Here is a 21,193-nt window from a genome sequence, read left to right on the forward strand (position 1 = left end):
TTTAAGATTAAACCAATCTTGGTGCGCTACAAAGACCTCCCTCATGTGACCACAGAGAAGAATGACTTGAGCATTAAAGATGCTTTAGTGGTTTGCACTTTCAGGAACATGTTTCCTTTTCGGATTTTGTCACTGGAACACTGTAACAATTCCTCCACGTCTCTATACTTCACCCTTCCTTGGTTTATAATACTAAGATTTAAAACAGCTTTCTTTCCATGAATATTTTTTAAATTGCTCTGCCTCCAAACCTTTTAGAATGACCTTAGTTCAGGATTCAGTGAAAATGTTCACTACCATTGTGTCTGGAATTGATGGGTTCTTGGTCTCGCTGACTTCAAGAATGAAGCCGCGGACTCTCACGGTGAGTGTTACAGTTCTTAAAGATGGTGTGTTTGAAATTTGTTCCTTCAGGTGTTCAGATGTGTCCAGAGTTTCTTCCTTTTGGTGGGTTAGTGGTCCTGCTGGCTTCAGGAGTGAAGCTACAGACCTCCACTGTGTTATAGCTCTTAAAGGCAGCATGTCTGGAGTTGTTCATACCTCTCGGTGGCTTCCTGGTCTCACTGGCTTCAGGCGTGAAGCTGCAGACCTTCCCAGTGAGCGTTATAGCTCATAAAGGTGGCGCAGACCCAAAGAGTGAGCAGCTGCAAGATTTATTGCCAAGAGCAAAAGAACAAAGGTGCCACAGTCGGAAGAGAATCCCAACAAGTTACCAGCCCTAGCTTGGGCAGCCTGCTTTTATTTCCTTATCTGACCCCACCCACGTCATGCCAATTGGTCCATTTTACAGAGAACTGATAGGCCCACTTTACAGAGAGCTGATTGGTCCGTTTTGACAGGGTGCTGATTGGTACGTTTACAAACCTTGAGCTAGACACAGAGTGCTGATTGGCGCATTTGTAATCCTTTAGCTAGACACAAAAGTTCTGCAAGTCCCCACTAGATTAGCTAGGCAAAGAGCAGTGATTGGTGTGTTTACAAACCTTGAGCTAGACACAGGGTACTGATGGGTGCCTTTACAAACCTTGAGCTAGACACAAAGTGCTGATTGGTGCATTTACAAACCTTTAGCTAGACATAAAAGTTCTCCAAGTCCCCACCTGACTCAGGAGGCCAGCTGGCTAAGCCTAGTGGATGCTGCAGGGGGGCTGCAGCCTGAGCTGCCCTCCAGTCCCCTGCCCCCCATGCCCACACTCCTCAGCTCTTGGGCGGTGGATGGGATCCGGCGGTTGATGGGATCGCGCAGTTGATGGGATCCGGTGGTTGATGGGATCCGGTGGTCGATGGGATCGGGCGCCGTGGAGCAGAGGGTGGCGCCCATCAGGGAGGCGGCTGAGGCCCAGCGAGAATTCCAGCGCGGCGCGGCAGTGCTGGAGGACCCCGCGCGGCTCCTCAAGCACAGCCAGAGTGGACACTGAGGCCGAGGAGGTGCCAAGAAGGAGCGAGGGCTGCTAACACGTTGTCACCTCTCACCATCACACTAAATAATCATGCTGACAAATAAATCTACTACTAGCCGTCTCCGATCTTTATGATTTTTAGAAAAGTCTATTATAATTCAATAATATAAAACTCTGATCTCCCAGGGTTATTCTTTGCTGCCTTCTAGGCCAGTGCCTCCGTTTTCAGAAGCAGAGTGATTACTTTCCTGAGCGATGTGTATCCGGCTCCCCGCTCCCGCTGTGTGTTGAGTTGCAGGAGAGGACTTAGGGGTATTGGTTTGTCTAGCCTTCTGCTTTGTTAGAGCATCAGCGAATGTTCTTCCTGCATTTTGGGATTGGGGAGGACCTTCCAGACAGGAAGTTGTTGCAGTTTTGGAAAGGGCCAAGGACAAAGTAAGGCATCTGCTTTTATCTCTGTTAATAAATTTTCCTAATGAGATTGGAGGTGGGCAGGGCTGAAACCCAATGGAGGTGGGAAAGGGAGCAAAGAGCCTAAAGACATCATGGATAATCTTCTTGGGCCTCTTAGATTCTGATTCCACTAAATATTACCTCTCAACATATCAGGCCCTGCAAGATTGGGCAAATGGAAAAAGTGAATTTAGAACTCAGGGCCCTATGAGTCCAGAGCCCATGCTGTTGACTATCCTGATAGAGAGAAATTTGATTTTTGTTTTAAGCCAAAGCAAGCTATGATTTTTCTTCTTCAAGCAATCTATAGGGGACAAACTGTGTGCATCCAGAAAGAAAGAAAATGAGTGGCTAACCCCATTTCCTTGAGCAAAGCAGTTCAATCAGGCCACCCTGCTTTCGCCACATGCCCTGTCCTCATGCCACACTTTCTCCTTCCCCACAAAAATGGGCCTGCTGGTCCAGCACTTCCAGCATATAGGGCTCTCCTTATCCACGTCTTCTGTTACCCTGGTACATCACCTGTCCATATCATACATATTGACCGGAACTGATGTGGGAGTGAAAATTCCTTGCACTCTTCAACGGAGCATTGGCATGCTGATTAGCCTAACACTAGTGACATCCTCTGCAAAGATCAGTGCATGTTTTCAATTACAGTGCTGAGACATATCAGTGTTTTCTTCTCCGTGCCTTTACACATTTATTCTTCATTTCCCTCATCTCTCTCCAGCTCCTTTCCCTGGTATCCTGAATTCCATTTTTATTCCTTTACACGATCTCTGTACACCTTTCTCTAGTATATTTCTTCTGTTATGAATAGTGAAGGCAATTCCTTGCTCTTTTTTTTTTTTTTTTTTTTTTTTTTGCAAAACCATGCAGGAAGCACAGCACTAAAAAATTTCCAAAACAAGAATGAGGGTTATGATCAGAGAAGGTGAAGCTTGCAGGAGGCATACAGTGACCCTCCACTCTACATGTGCAACTTAAGAAATCCAGCAAACAAATCCTCACATGTACCAGGGTGGTAATTGGAAGTGACTACTTACGCATAAGCCAATATTCCTTTTAAAGAGAGATTCCTCTAATCTTGGGTCTCTTTGGAATGCTTCAAATGCATTGGGTTTACAAAAGAGGTGTGTATGTAACTTTTGAAACTGTGGGAAAATGTAAGGTGAGGAGACATATTGATATTTCCTCTGGGCCCTATTTGCATTAATAGTTTTGCCCCATTGCCTTCCTCTTGGATTTTGCTTTAATACTAACAAGTACATATCATCTAAGAACTGAGAGCCTGTCTCAGGGAGGTAAACAGGGATGTGCTAAGATGAGCTGGCTGGTGAGAGGAAACTAAAAGTGCAAGTTGAAAGTAAAATGTTCTCATCTGTATTTGTAAATCCATTTTTAAGGGAGAAAATGAAGTTGATTTAAATGTCCCAGCGCTGCCTGACAGCTGCCCTGGACTTACAAGTGCATCTGATGTGGCCTGGGTCATGGTGATGACAGTGAACTGGCTTCATGTTGTGAGATGTGACTAGAGCCATCATATAGGCTGACTTACTATCTCCGTAGAAAACCTAACTCTCTTCCTCCTCTCACTTCCTCTGCTCACCTTCTCTCTCAGTGTTGTCTTTTCAAGGTGAGCAAGCCAAGCCTAGCTTTCTGCTCCAGCAGCTGCTATTAGAGAGGAAAAAAACAGCTCTGTGTACTCATTATCTCAATTTTAGTAGCTTGAAAGATAAGATGGTGAGAACCGCAGGGCTTTGGCCATAGCTTATGAAAAAGGAATAAATTGGAGAAAACACAGGTGTTCTAACTTCTTGTATACTGCAAATTATTCAGTCTCTTTGGGTGAAAAATAAGGTTATACTAATTGAAAGTCCGGCTTGTGTTCAGTACCATATCATGGCAAATCCATTAAGTTGTCTCAAATGTGTTATTTTTCTCCTTTCCCTCCCTCTGTCTCTCTTCCTTTTTGGTCTAAACTGCTTAATCAGTTTTTATTGAGCCTCCATTGTGTGCCAAGCCAGCTCTTTTGAAAATTAAATCATGCTTTCCAAAGGGCTGTTCCTAAATGGACAGCGTTCTTGTTCTGCTGAACTCCATTGCTGGATACCAAAGGAGAAGGGAAGATGTGTAAATACTGTTTTTCAGGATGAAAATGGAGACCAAAGGACTGTCTGAAGGAGACTACACTCCTGGGTGCCCTGTGGGTTCATGACCTTGCTTATTCCCCAGCCCGCACCCCTCAGCAGCCCAGTGCTTTTGACTGAGGAGTTCTTTTTCGGCTTACAAGACAGTCTAGGATGATATGGGATTGGTAGATGTTAATGATCAAGAAAAAGTTATATACTAATTTTTTGCCTAAATTAATGTATTGCCTGATTTTAAATAGGCAATCTTGTGGAAAATTACAGAATATTACAAAACATATCCCTTGGTCTCAAGAGTAAAAATGCAGTTGGGGGACACTCCTAGGAGGGGTCTTGAAAGATTGAATTGCACACTGCAAAGCAGGGCAAATGGCATTTTTATGTGTTTGCTGAGGTGTGGTGTGGGTAAAGGAAGCCTTACAAGAGAAAAGTAAACATTTGCTGGAGTCTTTGGTACTGAACTTAAACAAAGCCATTCCTTTGTTCCAGTTTTATAAGATAATGGATGTTAGGAAAAGCTATAAAGCAGGAGTTAATTCATATATAAAAGGAATAATCTTTGGAAGGCATCTCATCAAAGGTATCAATGGCTAGATCTTTGTTAGAATGGTTTCTGGACTGAATTTTGCTTAGGACTCTGTAATTAACATGTACGAACTATTGTATTGTGCAGAGAATTAGACTGCATACTTAGATTTCATAAAATGATTGTGTGTGCATGTGTACACAATGACTAATATTTGTTCAGTGATTACCCTATACCGGGCACTCTGCCGGGCACTCCATATATATTATGCAATATTCATATTTTTAAGTGAATAACAATTTCCATTTAACTAATGAGGAATTTGAAGCCCAGAAAAGTTAACTAGCTTACCTGAGGTTGCACAGCTAGTGCATGGTAGAGCTGGAAATCTCACCTTGGGCTGTCTGGTTCTGAAGCATGTGCTTTTTCCATGGCACCTTTTTGTTTTGGAAGGACCTAGTAGTAATATCTCCTTTCACCTCTGACAAGGGAATAATCATTCCTGTGAAGCAGCACACCCAGTGCATATCAGGCACTGGGCCAGGCGGTGGAGGTCCTGAACACACAAGCCAGGCCAAATCCCTGCGCTTAGAGAATGTTTGGACTAGGCTAGGAACTGAGATGCAGATGTAAATAATTGAAATACAAGGTAGGTAAATGACAGTGACTCTACGGGAGATAAAGTGCTAGAAGAAAAGGTCTGAAGAGAGAGGCAGCCCCATTATTTATTTTTTTACATTTTATTTTTTAAAATTTCAAGTGAAAAATGGAAAGAGTAATACATTTGATACCACTTACCCTTCACCTAGATTGACTCATTGTTAATAGTTTGCCAGATTTGCTTTATCTCTTCTCTCTCACTCTCTCTCTTTCTCACACACACACACACACACACACACACACCCCTACACCTTAGTTCTAAGTACTTCAGCATGTAGAGAGGTCCTCTTTCTGTGGGATTGGGAAGATACAAGGAAGGATGTGGCATGTAGGGTGTGTCTTCAGGATCAGGTGGACTTAGACATAAGGAAGCTGGAAGAAGAGTGTGCAGTGGGGAACAAGGGGGTGTCCAAAGGTGCAGAACCTGGAAAGCACAAGGAGAGAGGGCACTGCGCCACTCAGGAGAGTGTGACACTCAGGAGACAAGTTAGTGTTAGTTGTAAAGAGGTGATGATAGAAGTCATGAGAAAGGATGAGATTGCTGTGGAGAGAATTGGAGGGTGGGCAAAACAGGGTGAAGGATGGGACTTTAGAAAATGTAGAGGGAGAGGAGCTGGAGAAGGAAGGGGTGGTGAGTAAGAGCGGAGAAGAAAGGGGAAGGAAGGAAGGAGAAGGAGGACAAAGAGGACAAGAGAGGGCCACCAAAGTCCAATGGTTTAGGCAGTGATTGTTCAAACTGTGATCCTCAATAAGCAGCATCAGTGTTGACTTGGGAGATTGTTAGAAACACAAATATTTGTATCTCCCAACCCAGGCCCACTGAATTAGAAACTCTGGGGATGAGGCCCTGTAACCTGTGCTTCAGCCAGGCCTCCTGGCGATTCTGATGCATACTAAAGTAGGAAACGCCTGTTATAAAGATGCTGCTGAGAAGGCTGCCCTTGCTTTGAAGAAAGCAGTTTCAGAAGTAAATTTATACATGCACCTGTGAACAAAAGCCACGTAGAAAGAAGTTCATTGCAGCATTGTTTATGACAGGAAAACACTGGAAACAATCTAATGTTGAAGAAATTGTCATTCCACATTTCGTGCTTTTTTAAAGAGAGAGAGAAAGCGATCTTCAGACTTTATTGTTAAGTGAAAAAAGCAAGATGCAGACCTGTGTGCGTTTTATGCTACCACTTGTGTAAAATAGGAAATGATGTGTATTTACATTTGCATAACATGTTTCTAGAAAGATACTCAAGAAATTGTTGATTGGCTGGGGAACAAGGAAGGGAGGTAATTTTCACAGTTTACCCTTTTGTGCCTTTTGGATTTTGTGCCATATTCAGATATTACCAACTCAAAACAAGTTTTAAGTATTAAACATGAACAGAAAAAGCTTCACGTAATAAATGCTGAAAAAGTCAAGTGAATGAATCTTTCCGCCTGTACTGAAGTTCTTCTGCCTGGGAGCTCATTATTTCACCAAGCATCCCAATCTCTCATTACGCAGTGTCAAAAGTCTCCCTCACCCCGATGTCCTGCTTCGCAAGATCTGCTCATGACAGAGCTGAGCGGGAGAAACTGTTGTGTTTGAAGAGCAGTAAAGGTTTCTGCCTGAATGACTTCCCGGTGCTCTCCCCAGCAATACCTGGGATTCAACCCCTCCCAAAGTGCTGTGGGGAGAGAGATTTAATGTTTTTAAATCAATGTTTCTTAATTAAATGTTTGTTCCATTAATGCAAATCAGAACTCGTCTACCTTTGGATCATTTGAAGTTAGCTTCACAAAATCCCCAGGGAGAGAATCCGGCTGGAAGGTAGCAATAGAGGGAGGAAGTAGTAATCCTACAGGAAGGAGGGCTTGAACTGGGGGACCCTGGGAATGCTAAGGAGGCCACCCAGGCCACCCAGGCCACTAAGGAGTATTCAGAGAGGTAAAATGGAGAGGACTTTGTTGACTCTGCCATGTGGGTGAGAGCTTGGAGTTCAAGAACAGGACCAGCTGAGAGACGAGGTGTCTGAAAGGAGAGAGATAATGTTGATGATAGTAAAATTCTTTCGATTTTCATGACACTCTACAGTTTAAAAATATTATTTCATTTAAGTGTCACAGTACCAAGGTAGGGATTGTTATGCCTATTTGAAAGAAGAAAGTGAGGCCCAGAAAGGTCAGACAATGAGTCCGAGGCTGTAGTGCTAGGCTTTGCACCAGGCACACTGTTTTGAGCCTCTTGGCGGATATTTTTTTCTGGCTTTGCTTTACTTACATTATAATCAAACCCAGGTTTGGCTTCTCACCACTTGAAAGCCAGACTCAAGAGACAAGGGTTGGTGGAAGGAAAAGCAGGTTTATTCAGAAAGGAACATAACCGAGAAGATGGTGAGCTAATGTTCTAAGGTACCATCATAGGTCAGTACAAACTTTAGGCTCTTTCAATAGTAAGGGCAGGAGGACAAGAAGGGGGTTGAGATCAAGAGGTAACCAGTGACTGCAGACATCTGGACAGCAGTGAGTGTCCGAGGAGGCTGGGAACTTCCTTGTCCTTGATCAGGTCACAATGCTCCTAAAAATCTTTCACAAAACATAGTTGTTTACATACTTCCCCTTTCATCCCAGGATTAGTTATAAAAGCTACATGACTGCTGTTTTCACATATTACGTCAGTGCTCTGAAATCATCCTTGCCTATGTGTAGGAATGGGTAAAGACCCCTTAAACAAAAATGGAGTTAGTTATGTTAGTTCTTTTGCTGTCTCACTGTTATGTCTTCTCACCCTCCAGCTTCAGAGAAAGCTCTTTCTTCCTCTCATAAAACTTCACTTGTGAGTTGATCTCCTTTATCCCCTGCTTCTGAGGCTCTTGACTCCCACAGCCACTCCTCTCTGCAGCCTCTTACATACCTCATCTCTTGTCGTATGGACGCCTCCTTCATCTCAGAAGTGCACCTCTGCTGGGCCAGCTGCCCGCTGCCAGTGCTCCCATCCCTCCCTTAGCTGAGGTGCTTCTTCTCCATCTCTTTGACCTGTCTCACATGCCCAGCAATCACTTTCCTTTCCTCCCTTCCATTGGTCTGGCCTCTGGAAGTAGCATGGATGCTCTCCACTACTGAACACAATGACCTTTTCTCAGTCCTCATGCCCCGTCCTCTCTGTATCTTGGATGTTGGAGGCTGTGGCCACAGCTCTAACTGCCTTGGCCTCAGAGATGCACACTTGGCCTCATTCAGTGCTTATTACTGGATCACAGTGATAAAAACAGATTGATTTGCCTCTTTCCTCACCACTCCCCGCCTTTCAGGTTCTTTCTTCACTTTCCAGATATAAACCTTCCTTTTCCATTAGGGTGATCTCTACATTTTTTCAGAGCGAGCATGAGCTTTTTTTCCCTTCCATCTCTCTTTCTCCTGTCTCAAGACTCCTACAGGAAATCTTCCCTGGGTGCCTTGTTGAGCTCTCTTCTTCTTTTTTTTTGAGATAAAGTCTCACTCTGTCACCTAGGCTGGAGTGCAATGGTGGGATCTCAGCTCACTAAAACCTCTGCCTCCCAGGTTCAAGCAATTCTCCTGCCTCAGCCTCCCCAGTAGCTGGGATTACAGGCATGTGCCACCATGCCCGGCTTATTTTTGTATTTTTAGTAGATATGTCATTTCACCATGTTGGCCAGGCTAGTCTCGAACTGCTGACCTCAGGTGATCCACCTGCCTTGGCCTTCCAAAGTGCTGGGATTGTAGGCGTGAGCCACCATGCCTGACCTTCTCTCTTCTTAAAGCAAACAGAGTCTGGAGTGTTCAATTTAATATCTAATTACATGCCTTCCACAACAGTGAATACTGTTGGACCCCCACCTTTCCCTTGAGGGCAGGGCCCTGCCATAGATAGACTTCTGTATTTCCCATGGCCTCTGTATATAGCATCTTCATAGTGTGGATGGATGGATGGATAGATAGATAGATAGATAGATAGATATTGATGAAGATATTCTTGCTTAATATATAGTTGATGCTCAATTTATGATTGTTGATACATAACATCTGGTCAGAGCAGCTAACTTCACTATACTAAATTGACTTCAGCTACTCATATTAATCTCTGCTCTTAGGAGGTATTGCTTATGAAAGCAAGAACATAGATATAGTTGTATTTAGAAAAATAATTTATCTTCTCTTAAGTTGTTGGACAAATATTTGTTGACTGTCTACCATGGGCCTAGTACTGGGAATACAGTGAGCTTGAAGCAGACAAGTACCCTCCTCTTAAGGACTTTTCAGCATCATGCAGCAAGCAGATAATTAAACACTAAGCAAATAAATAATAAGATAAATTCAAGTAATTGTATGTGCTATGAAGAAAGGAGAAAAGAGAAATTTGACAGACTCTGCCACTGGTCATGGGCCAAGCGGTTGAGAGGAGGAGGAAGAAGAGGTAAAAGGCAGCTCTCCATGGAATGGTCAAGGCAGATATTTCTGCAGAGTACCTTGGACTGAATCTGAATGAGAAGAAGGAGCTGGCAGTGTGATGATCTGCAGGGACAGCACAGAAGACAGAGCACACAGCAGGCAGCAAAGCCTCTGAAAGGAGAACAAACAAAAAATTGAGCACTGAAAGAATACGGGAAACTATGGTAGAGTGTGTGAGTCCACCAAGTGTGCATCTGTGTGTATACATACATACCTGAAGAATTGAGAGGAGAAAATAAATATTTTATCAGGAAGAAAGGAAGAAATGAAATAAACATTCTTGAAAAGTACTTCCTAAAAGTGCTATATCATTGTACATTTTATGAAATCTAGGCATTTCTTATATCCTCAACAAAATAGCAATCTCCCTGAGGCAGGTAGTCTGTCTTGCATCCTGTATTCCCATCTCTCAGCATGATGCCCAGCACAGAAAGAAGACATTAAATCACTATTTGATGAATACATGTATAAAAAAAGATGGTTGCCCAAAGCTGAGATTTCACATTTTAATACTGTCTACTTTTAGTCTATCTTCTGTCTCAATTTGGCATTGCATCTGCACACAAATACAATCCTATCAAAATGGAAGAAAAAAGGTAAAATATGAGAAAGCTGTCTGTAGAAATTCTAAAAGTCAAGAAAGGAACAGAGTGAAGAATCTGGCAAAAACACATTTATATAGTTATATATTGTTTGTGAAAGAAAAATGTGTTCTCGTGTTAAAATGATTATTTCTTAATATATACCTTGTACCTGTGATTTAGAGGCTTATCCTGTGCAATTTCTTGGAAAAGAATTTTTTTTCAACCTCAATTATCAGGATATAAGTAGGGTTCTTAGTCTTTAAAGAGAAACATCTTAAAAGTGCAAAATACAATTGTTTAAAGAGGAAAATAAATACATTGTATCAAATCACAGATGTTACAATTTTTTGAATCCCAAATTGCTTTCTGAATCAAAGGTAGGCCCATTTATTTTAATGGAAAGCTCTCAGAAAAAGGTTTAGGAGTCAATAATCAAGTTAATGTAGCAATCCTAAAGCTCATTGATTTGTGTTTATTTTAATAAATCTTACTGCATGCATAATGTACACCTGAGGAGTATTATAATTTCAGTAAAGTCACTTGCCTTGGGTAGAAAACACAAAATGGGAATTATAATTCATATGTAACAAATGATTTTGTAAAAAAAATGCCAAATATCATGAGACTGCTTCTATTTCTGGGAAAGATCTTGGTACGTTTAGAAACAATCTTTCTGTCTTAATCAACCCTTGAACTGATGACAAAATTAAAATTGTATCTATTATCTGCCTGAATACATCTGATCTAATGAAGTCTTTCTTAAAAAATAAATTATGTGCTATTAGCATTATAGGAAAACAAGTAAGTGAGGTTTTAAAAATATTATATGAGCATTCGTAACTTTCTTAACGCTTGGGAGACAGATAGATTGTTTATGGCATTTATACATCTTTTACATAATCAAGGCTTCCACCAAAGTGAAAAATAACTTTCTGTGCATGACATTTGGATAAACATTTGGTAGAGGAAATTATACCTTTTCCTTAAGTCCCTCTAATACATATTTACAAACAAGTGCTTTGTAGATAGACTTCCAAGTAATTTGCTTTCACATTTCTCTGCTGTGCTTGGAGCTGAGATATGGTTGGGTTTGCAAGATGAAACAAATGAATGCTTATCAGTCTCCAAGCTAAGGCTTTAATGTCCTTCCATGACTTCCCAAACTCCTCCCCACCCCTAGTTTCAGTTAAAGTTCAACCATTTGGGTTTTGAGTGCAGCACAGCGAGACTATGATTGATGCCATCAGGTACTGAAAGTGTGCTTTGCCAGTGGGTCAGGCAGCTAGGCAAGAGGAAAACAATGCCAACCCTATTATAAAATCCCTCCCTTATAGGTTCACTGGGAGCTGACAACACAGTGTAGCAGAAAAGGCAGATTCTTGTGTTGTTTACTTTTAATGGAATTAGAGAGCCCATTAGAGCTTCTGCTAAGGACCTCTCTCTATTGAGAGAACCCAGCCTAAGTGTCTCCCGGTGAAGACTGATGTGTGGTAGCTCATTTGACCTTTAAAGACCATCTCTACTGGGTGATTGGTTTTTATAACTCCTCCAGGGAAAATTTGGTCTATGTATTATAGTATATTGCCAGTAAGCAGTTATTTCAGTGGATCTAGTGGGTCTGTCCCACTTAAATGGTCCTTGTAAATATTCACACTCCATCACTTCAGCTCTTAGTTGAGACTTGAGCTGATAAGACCACATTTAATATTGCTTCCTGCCTGTCTGAGTGTATGTCCACTGTGAGTGACACGTGGTTAAATCAGTGAGCCAACCATGAATCTTAATAGCTTAGGAAATATTCATCAGAACACTTTTCTCCTCTGGCTCCTGTAGTTCTAGGCAGGCTTTATGAGGAGTGGAAAATAACCAGTCTGTGTTAAGACTCCTGTGATTATGGCCACCAGCAGGAAGATCTCTATGAAGGACGTGGCCAAAATGATGAACAACTGCATACCTCACCAGAGCGATCATTTGCTTTGCTGACATACAGCTGCGTTTATACAGTCTGGCCAAGATGTTTTTCAGGTGTTCTCTGAAAAGTGTACTTTTTCATAACCTAAAGGTTAGTGTTTGATGAAGCTGTTATCTTTAGAGCATCATCATACGTTCTCTCTCAATCATCCCTGACTTCTGTGGTTGCAGGAACCATAACCAATGCATCTATGCTAGCGCCTAGCACAGCCTCAGGAACTTGGTAGGCACTTCAAAAATATTTGTTGCATAAATGACTGTTAAATAAAAATTCTCTGCCATTAGGGCTTCTCCAGGGACAGTAATAGTATTTTCTGTCTGTGTGGCTGTAGTGGGCAAAATACTTATACTATGGAAAATCAGTAGGAGAATCAGACATAGCTTGTTTTCTTTCTTTCTTTCTTTCTTTCTTTCTTTCTTTCTTTCTTTCTTCTTTCTTTCTTTCTTTCTTTCTTTCTCTTTCCCTCCCTCACTTCCTTCCTTCCTTTCTTCCTTCCTTCCCTCCCTCCTCCCTCTCTTTTCTTTCTCTCTTTCTTTCTCTCTTTCCTTCCTTCCTCCTTCCTTCCTTCCTTCCTTCCTACCTTCCTGTCTCTCTCTCTCCCTCCCTTCTTCCTTCCCTCCCTCCCTCCCTCTCTTTTCTTTCTTTCTTTCTCTCCTTCCTTCCTTCCTGTCTCTCTCTCCCTCCCTTCCTCCCTCCCTCCCCCCCTCTCTCTCCCTCCCTCCCCTCTCTCTCTCTCCCTCTCTTCCTCCCTCCCTCCCTCTCTCTCTCCCTCCCTCCCTTCCTTCCTTCCCTCCCTCCCTCCCTCCCTCCCTCCCTCCTTCCTTCCTTCCTTCCTTCCTTCCTTCCTTCCTTTCGAGTTTTGCTCCTGTTGCCCAGGCTGGAATGCAATGGCACAATCTCGGCTCACTGCAAACCTCCACCTCCCAGGTTCAAGAGATTCTCCTGCCTCAGCCTCCCGAGTAGCTGGGATTACAGGATCCTGCCACCACACCCAGCTAATTTTTGTATTTTTAGTAGAGATGGGGTTCCACCATGTTGGCTGGGCTGGTCTCGAACTCCTAACCTCTGGTGATTGACTCACCTCGGCCTCTCAAAGTGCTGGGATTACTGAGGCTGAGGCGTGAGCCATCGCACTCAGCCTGTGTGTTCTTTCTTAGTAATCTTCATCACTCAGTTCCTGTGAATCACCTGACATTTGCATCTTTAGTCATTCTCTTTTTCTTTACTGTTCCTCAGTCCTTGTCAGGCCGCTGCTCTAAGCCCAGTGAATGTTTGGGTTTGTATTTCACTAGTGTTCTCCAAGCCCAGGGCTCTGTTTTGTCTTCCTGGGGCTTCTGTACACACCTGCCTCTCTGTACACACAACACAGAGGATGACTCTGTGTTGGTCACTGCTGGATCACTCATCTGTCTCCCTCTTGGACTGTCAGCTCCATGAAGCAGGGTTTTGGGTTTCTTTTCTATCCCCTGTATCTAATGTTGTGTTTGACCCATTGTGGGCTTGTGTGGATGTTTACAGACTGAATGAGTGAACACATGAATTAAAGAAATGAATGAAGGAAATGAATATATTGGTAGTTAGATCATCTTTTTTTAAAGCAACTTTTCATGGTGTATATTTAAGATACACAGCATGATGTTATGGAATACATGTAGATACTTTATCTGTCATCTCATATCCACCGTCTCACACAGTTACCCATTTCTTTTTGTTTTTGACAAGAGCAGCTAAAATCTACTCATTTAGCATGGATTCCATATACAATATATATATTTTTTCTTTTTCTCCCGACCTCCCATCTACAGTACAATTTTATTACTGATGGTCCTCATGTTGTACCTTAGTTTGCTAGATTTGTTGGCATAATTAGATCATTGTTGGGCACTTGTTTTCAGAGAGTGACTGGAAGTGTGAGAGCCTAGGGGTCAGGGCATAGGGTTGCTGTAATCAACCTGTCACTAAGCCCTGTCATCTGGCCTGACTGGTGTGGATGTGGTACCCCACTAAGACATTCCTCCGTGCCAGATGAGGAGCTCAAAAATAAAATAAAAATGAGGTTTCTAGAGATGTAGCACTAAAAATGAGATGCCTGGATTGCCAAAAGCCTACAGGCTTTGGGTTTGAAATGAACTAGATCGGGCCTAGTAGTTACATCAAAATTTCAAAAGGCTTTTATTTATTTATTTATTTATTTAGAGATAGGATCTCGCTCTGTCACCCAGGCTGGGAGGGTAGTGGCACGATCTCAGCTCACTGCAGCTTCAAACTCCCGGGCTCAGGCAATACTCCCATCTCAGCCTCCCAAATAGCTGGGACTAGAGGGATGCACCACTACACTCGGTTGATTTTTAAAGTTTTTGTAGAGATGGGATCTCACTATGTTGCCCAGGCTGATCTCAAACTCCTGAGCTCAGGTGATTCTTCTGCCTCAGCCTTCCAAAGTGCTGGGGTTATAGGCAAGAGCCACCACGCCCGGCTGAAAAGCCTTTCACATGCAGTCTGTTTCTCATGGTTTTCCTTCCTCGAGGGCTGCTCTCCATGGTGTCGCTGTGGTGTGATGGACTTCAGGTCCAAGGCTTAAAGGTGAATGGAAAATCCAGGGAATCAAATAAGACAAGCATTAAATAGTACATCGAATGAAATAGTTTTCAGAACACATAATTGTACAATTTTAAAGCAATAAATAATTCAACATTTTATTTTAAATAAAAAGAATACATGTGGCATCAAACGAAAATAGTACCAAGAGTATAATACAGTGTGCCTGGGCCTCCCCAGAAACCACCTCTTCATCATCAGTGTAGTTACCATGTAAACCTGGGTGCTACACTGATACCTCCATTCTGTGATAAATCACTCTTAAATGGTATCAATGGCCTGCCATCCACTATGTGAAATGAGGAGAATTTTAGCTCATTTACACTCCTCCCTCTCTTCTTACCAAATTTTATAATAAAATAAGATAATTATTTTTAGTTCTTTTGTTGGTCAACACTATAATCTTATTAATTTCCTGGAGTTTCCATTTTTTTGAATTTGTGTGATTTCTTTTACATCTCTTGATGCCCTGTGCTGTCAGGTGAGGATGTTGATACCTTCACTATATCCACTATATTTTCTCTCTCCTGTTTCAGATCTTACATTTAACAATCTTTTACTTTTTCACTAACATGGAAGTATATATGTAGCTACATTTTGTCCTGCAGGGAGGGATCCTAAAGGGAAAATTGAAATCTGAAGACGTTAAGTGACTCGTGTAAGGTTTCTTAGCTGGTTAATGTTACAGCTGGGGCTGGGGCATCTGACTCCCAATCTAGTAGGCTTTCTGCAGATAAACTCAGTGATTCACTCATCTAATGTTTATTGAGTGCTTATTTTCCTCCAGGCACGAGGTACCAGTAATATAAAAATAATAAGTGGTCCCAAATTGCATGCTTCATAATCAAGGAAGACAGACAGATATATAAACAAATAACTAGGTTTCGATGCAGTAATTTGCAAAGGAAGGTGTTATCTGATTTTTTTTTTTTTTATTCCACAGGTCAGAAATTAGAATAACTGATATAACTATTAGAAGTGGCAACTTTGATGTGTTGAGGAAACAGTGTTTTACCCAGGCCACTTATGCATGTTTAAAAAAAAATAAGACTTTGCTGATATACTTCCAAGAAAGCAATTTAAATGGTCTGTTTCAAGATTAAATATGAAAGCAGATTTCAAAAATAATGTATAATTATAAATTATATGTTTTATGCTCAGCATGTTTTTATGTGAAAAGAATATCAAAATATTCTTCAATTATCCTTATGGGGTTGTTTAGTATTTTGACTTAAAGTCTAAAGTTTATGCATTTATTGTACATTCTTTTTATGGTGACTTGTGAACCTTTTCTTTCTGTTTCCCTCAGATTTTCATCACCGTGAATTGCTTGAGTACAGATTTCTCCTCCCAAAAAGGGGTGAAAGGACTTCCTTTGATGATTCAGATTGACACATACAGTTATAACAATCGTAGCAATAAACCCATTCATAGAGCTTATTGCCAGATCAAGGTCTTCTGTGACAAAGTGAGTAAAGATGACAGGTTTTTATAATGGTATCTTTGTTATTACATATTACTTCTAATGGCATTTCTTCCTTGTCACCTTCACTTGTCTAGTGGTGTCAAAATAGTCACTTTACTCATCACAGTGGGAGTGGTAATCTTTCATTCTCAGTTCCTGAGAATGAAAGGAAGTCTTCAGTCAACTGTATTTTTTTTTTTCAGTTTATCATTTTTATCACTAAGTTAATGACTGACTGTTTCTTAGCTCAGGCTGCTATAACAAAAAACCGTAGACCGGGTGGCTTAAACAACTGAAATGTATTCCTCAAAGTTCTAGAGGCTGGAAAGTCCAAGGTCAACATGTCAGCTAATTTGGATCTTAGTAAGGGCTCGCTTCCTGGCTTGCAGACAGCTGCCTTCTCACTGTGTCCTCACATGGCATAGAGAGCGAGCATGTGCACAAGCTCTCTGGTGTCTCTTTTGCTAAGGACACAAATTTTATCATAAGGACTCTACCCTCATGACCTCGTCTAAACCCAATTACCTCCCCCAAATTTCACCTCCAAATACCATCACATTGGGAATTGGGAGTCCAACATATGAATTTTGGGGGCACACAAACTTTAGTCTATAACACATTGTGTTGTAAGTTTGACCCAATGAGATAGTTCAAATAACAGATTAATACTCTTTACTGGGCGTAGACCCTGTCCCAGAGCATATCAGTGCATCCGTTATTATTTTATGGGTTAAATGGGAGCACATCTAGGACTTTTTGGAATGGAAATAGCACTTATAAAATAAGTTCATTAGTACATATGCACTCAGTAAACATGTACTTTGAATCTCCCTGAATCCCACCCCAAAAGAGTTGAAAAATTTGAACAGAAAAACTTAAAACCCTGTGATTAGGTGACGGGAAATCCTCACAAATCCCAAATATGAATGGGACCAAGCATCAACAATTTCAAAGCCTGTGTGATATCAACGTTTGTGAGGGAAAGTAATGGGGCCACTTGATAGCCAAAGAACAGGAAACCTACAAAGTTGTCCAAAGTACTCACTGGAAAGTGCAGTGGGCTGTCTCAGGACAGCATGTGAGACCTGGGTGGGAGGGTACAGATCTAGTGGATTCTACTTTGCCAGTGAATGTAAGAGGACTGATCATTGAAATGTTTTGGGCTCTATGAACTCTGGGAAGTCAGAAACTAAAGTTCCCTTCTAAGACAAAATCCTGCTCTGGAAAAAAAAAAAAGAAATTCTCGGAGTAAAGTCCAAGCTGAGTTGAAAAAAAAAAAAAGGTGAAAAGGAAAGAGGTCAAAATGAAAATGAAGAGGAAGATGGGAAGGGATACAGAGTAGGCAGATCTCAGAAAATCTGACTATATTTGTATCACTTTGTGAACACACCAGATGGGGATCCTGGGAGCCACGAAACTAGAAGAAATCCTGGCTCACTCATTTCACTTGAAAATGACCAACAGAAAAGAAAAAGCAGTTGAATCCCATACAATGTTTTATGAAAAAAGAGATTAAGATCAGACTGACTTCCCTATGAATAATGAATGCCTTTCAAAAAGACAGGCCCACAAAACAGGTGAAAACTGTAGCCTAACATTTCAAAATAAGCTAAATGAAATTAAGGAAATAATGGACGCTATGAAGATCAACATAAATCTCAATTTGAAAAAATCAACTTGAGATGTGTAGAAAATAGAATGACTTGAAAAAGATGAGATGGAAGTCAGGGAATTTAGAAATAAAAGATTAAAATGGATTAGAAATAAAAACTATGCTAGAATCAACACAAGAGTAAATAAATATAAAAGATAATGCTTTAAGAAAACAAGCTAGGAAACAACAAAATTTTTAAAATCAAAGGAAATGAAGAAAGAGGTGTGAGAGAAAATACAGATATAGCAGAAAGGTAAAGGAGATGTAATATAGACTGGGTGCGTGGCTCATCCCTGTAATCCCAGCACTTTGGGAGGCCAAGTTGGAAGGATCACATGAGTCCAGGAGCTCGAGATCAGTTTAGGCAATAAATTGAGACCCCTGTCTCTACAAAAAAATGTAAAAACTAGCCAGGTTCAGTGATGCATGTCTGCAGTTCTAGGTACTCGGGAGGCTGAGGCAGGAGGATTGCTTGACTCCAGGAGTTTGAAGTTGTGGTGACCTATGCTCCAGCCTGGGTGACAGAGCAAGACCTATCTTAAAAAAAAAAAAAAAAATCCAATATACATATAATAGGAATCTTTGAGGAAAAAAAGTGGGGGGATGGAATACTAAAAATACATTGCTTTAAATATGCATTTAAATACATATTCTCTAAGCAAAACCTTAAACAGAAAGTATATGTATTTAAACAGTCCACCACGCACTTGGGAAAATTGATCCACTATAACCAATACAAAATAGTTAAGTTATTGGACTTTTTGAAAAAAGAAAATAATTTTCTTTGGGCCTCTAAGTAAATAAAATAAATATTAAATCACTTATAAGGAAAATTTGATTATCAAACTTTTCAACAGCAACACCTTGTCAGAAGACAATGATATTTAAGGTAATCAAGTAAAGAAAATGTGGGCCAAGGATTTTATACACAGCCTAATTGACTTTGAAGTATAAAGACTGCAGGCACAAACAAAATAAATCCCCAACATCCAGAGAATATTGCTTCTCAGGGACTCTAGTAGTGAACACAATTTAGACAAGCAATATTATTGTAAAGACATTGGTAAAACGATGGGTGGTGCGCATTCAGGATCTATTTACCTGTAGATCTAATTCTAAATGATGGCGGAGACAGTGTGACAGTATATTCTGACAAGGTAGACATCGTACAATTGTTTTAAAACTGGGAAGGATAGGAAGGGTATATGAGCAATAAAATAAGTTGACTAGCTGCTTATAGAGATTAACTGTGAGTGAAAGGATAGTACTTCATATTAGATGCTGGGGAGAGAGAGGAACAGGAAGAAGATATTAGTAGCCAGTTCACTGTTGCCCATCACTCTTTTTTAAAATTATTTTTCCATAAGTTGTTGGGGTACATGTGGTATTTGGTTACATGAGTAAGCTCTTTAGTGGTGATTTGTGAGATTTTGGTGTGCCTATCACCTGAGCAGTACACACTGTACCATATTTGTAGTCTTTTATCCCTCAACCCCCTCCCACTTTTCCCCAGAAGTCCCCAAAGTCCATTGTATCATTCTTATGGCTTTGGATCCTCGTAACTTACCTCTCACATATCAGTGAGAACATATGATATTTGGTTTTCCATTCCTGAGTTACATCACTTAGAGTAATAGTCTCCAGTCTTATCCAAGGCACTGCAAATGCCGTTAATTGAGCCCATCACTCTTACAGGTGCTGCAGTCAGTTGTATTAAAGGTTTAATACTATTAACATGTCTGAGAGTTCTGGTTTAGCAGTGGCAGGAGAAAGCAGAGATGGTCAGGAAAACAGAAAGAAAACACGTAAACAAGAACTGCATAGGGGTTAGGGACATACGGCATAGCAGTAAATATCCCTAAAGTCTCAACGGCCTTTCAGGCCATGATGATTTCAGTTAATGCCAATCATCCAGCCATCAGAGCAGCACAGCAATAAATAGGACAGTTTCCATGACACTGGTAGGACAGTAGGACAGTACACAATAGAACAGTTTAGGACAGTTCAGAGTACACAGTAGGACAGTTCACAGTAAGGCAGTTCACAGTACACAGTACACAGTACACAGTATGACAGTACACGGTAGAACAGTTCACAGTACACAGTAGGACAGTTCACATAGGACAGTTCACAGTACACAGTAGGACAGTACACAGTAGGACAGTTCACAGTACACAGTAGGACAGTTCACATAGGACAGTTCACAGTACACAGTAGGACAGTTCACATAGGACAGTTCACAGTACACAGTAGGACAGTACACAGTAGAACAGTTCACAGTACACAGTAGGACAGTACACAGTAGAACAGTTCACAGTACACAGTAGGACAGTTCACATAGGACAGTTCACAGTACACAGTAGGACAGTACACAGTAGGACAGTTCACAGCACACAGTACACAGTACAACAGTACACAGTAGAACAGTTCACAGTACACAGTAGGACAGTTCACAGTACACAGTAGGGCAGTACACAGTAGGACAGTACACAGTAGAACAGTTCACAGTACACAGTAGGACAGTACACAGTAGAACAGTTCACAGTACACAGTAGGACAGTACACAGTAGAACAGTTCACAGTACACAGTAGGACAGTACACAGTAGAACAGTTCACAGTACACAGTAGGACAGTTCACAGTACACAGTAGGACACTACACAGTAGGACAGTTCACAGTAGGACAGTATACAGTAGGACAGTACACAGTAGAACAGTTCACAGTACACAGTAGGAGAGTACACAGGAGAACAGTTCATGGTACACAGTAGGACGGTACACAGTAGAACAGTTCATAGTACACAGTAAGACAGTACATAGTAGGACAGTTCACAGTACACAGTAGGACAGTTCACAGTACACAGTAGGGCAGTACACAGTAGGACAGTACACAGTAGAACAGTTCACAGTACACAGTAGGACAGTACACAGTAGAACAGTTCACAGTACACAGTAGGACAGTACACAGTAGAACGTTCACAGTACACAGTAGGACAGTACACAGTAGAACGGTTCACAGTACACAGTAGGACAGTACACAGTAGAACGGTTCACAGTACACAGTAGGACAGTACATAGTAGGACGGTTCACAGTACACAGTAGGACACTACACAGTAGGACAGTTCACAGTAGGACAGTACACAGTAGGACAGTACACAGTAGAACAGTTCACAGTACACAGTAGGAGAGTACACAGGAGAACAGTTCATGGTACACAGTAGGACGGTACACAGTAGAACAGTTCACAGTACACAGTAAGACAGTACATAGTAGGACAGTTCACAG

At 41.3% G+C, this 21,193-nt stretch overlaps 1 protein-coding gene across 1 annotated transcript in view; it reads left to right on the plus strand.

The window, feature by feature from the left end:
• The window catches only part of GRHL2 (grainyhead like transcription factor 2), a 199,707-nt gene that overhangs the window by 123,828 nt on the left and 54,686 nt on the right, over positions 1-21,193 (plus strand). The window contains exon 9 of the mRNA XM_033203375.1: positions 16,099-16,257. Within this exon, the coding sequence (XP_033059266.1) occupies positions 16,099-16,257 (159 nt within the window). The remainder of the gene's footprint in view (positions 1-16,098; positions 16,258-21,193) is intronic.

This window comes from Trachypithecus francoisi, unplaced genomic scaffold (genome assembly GCF_009764315.1).
Source record: "Trachypithecus francoisi isolate TF-2019V2 unplaced genomic scaffold, Tfra_2.0 Lachesis_group7, whole genome shotgun sequence".
Lineage (NCBI taxonomy): Eukaryota > Metazoa > Chordata > Mammalia > Primates > Cercopithecidae > Trachypithecus > Trachypithecus francoisi.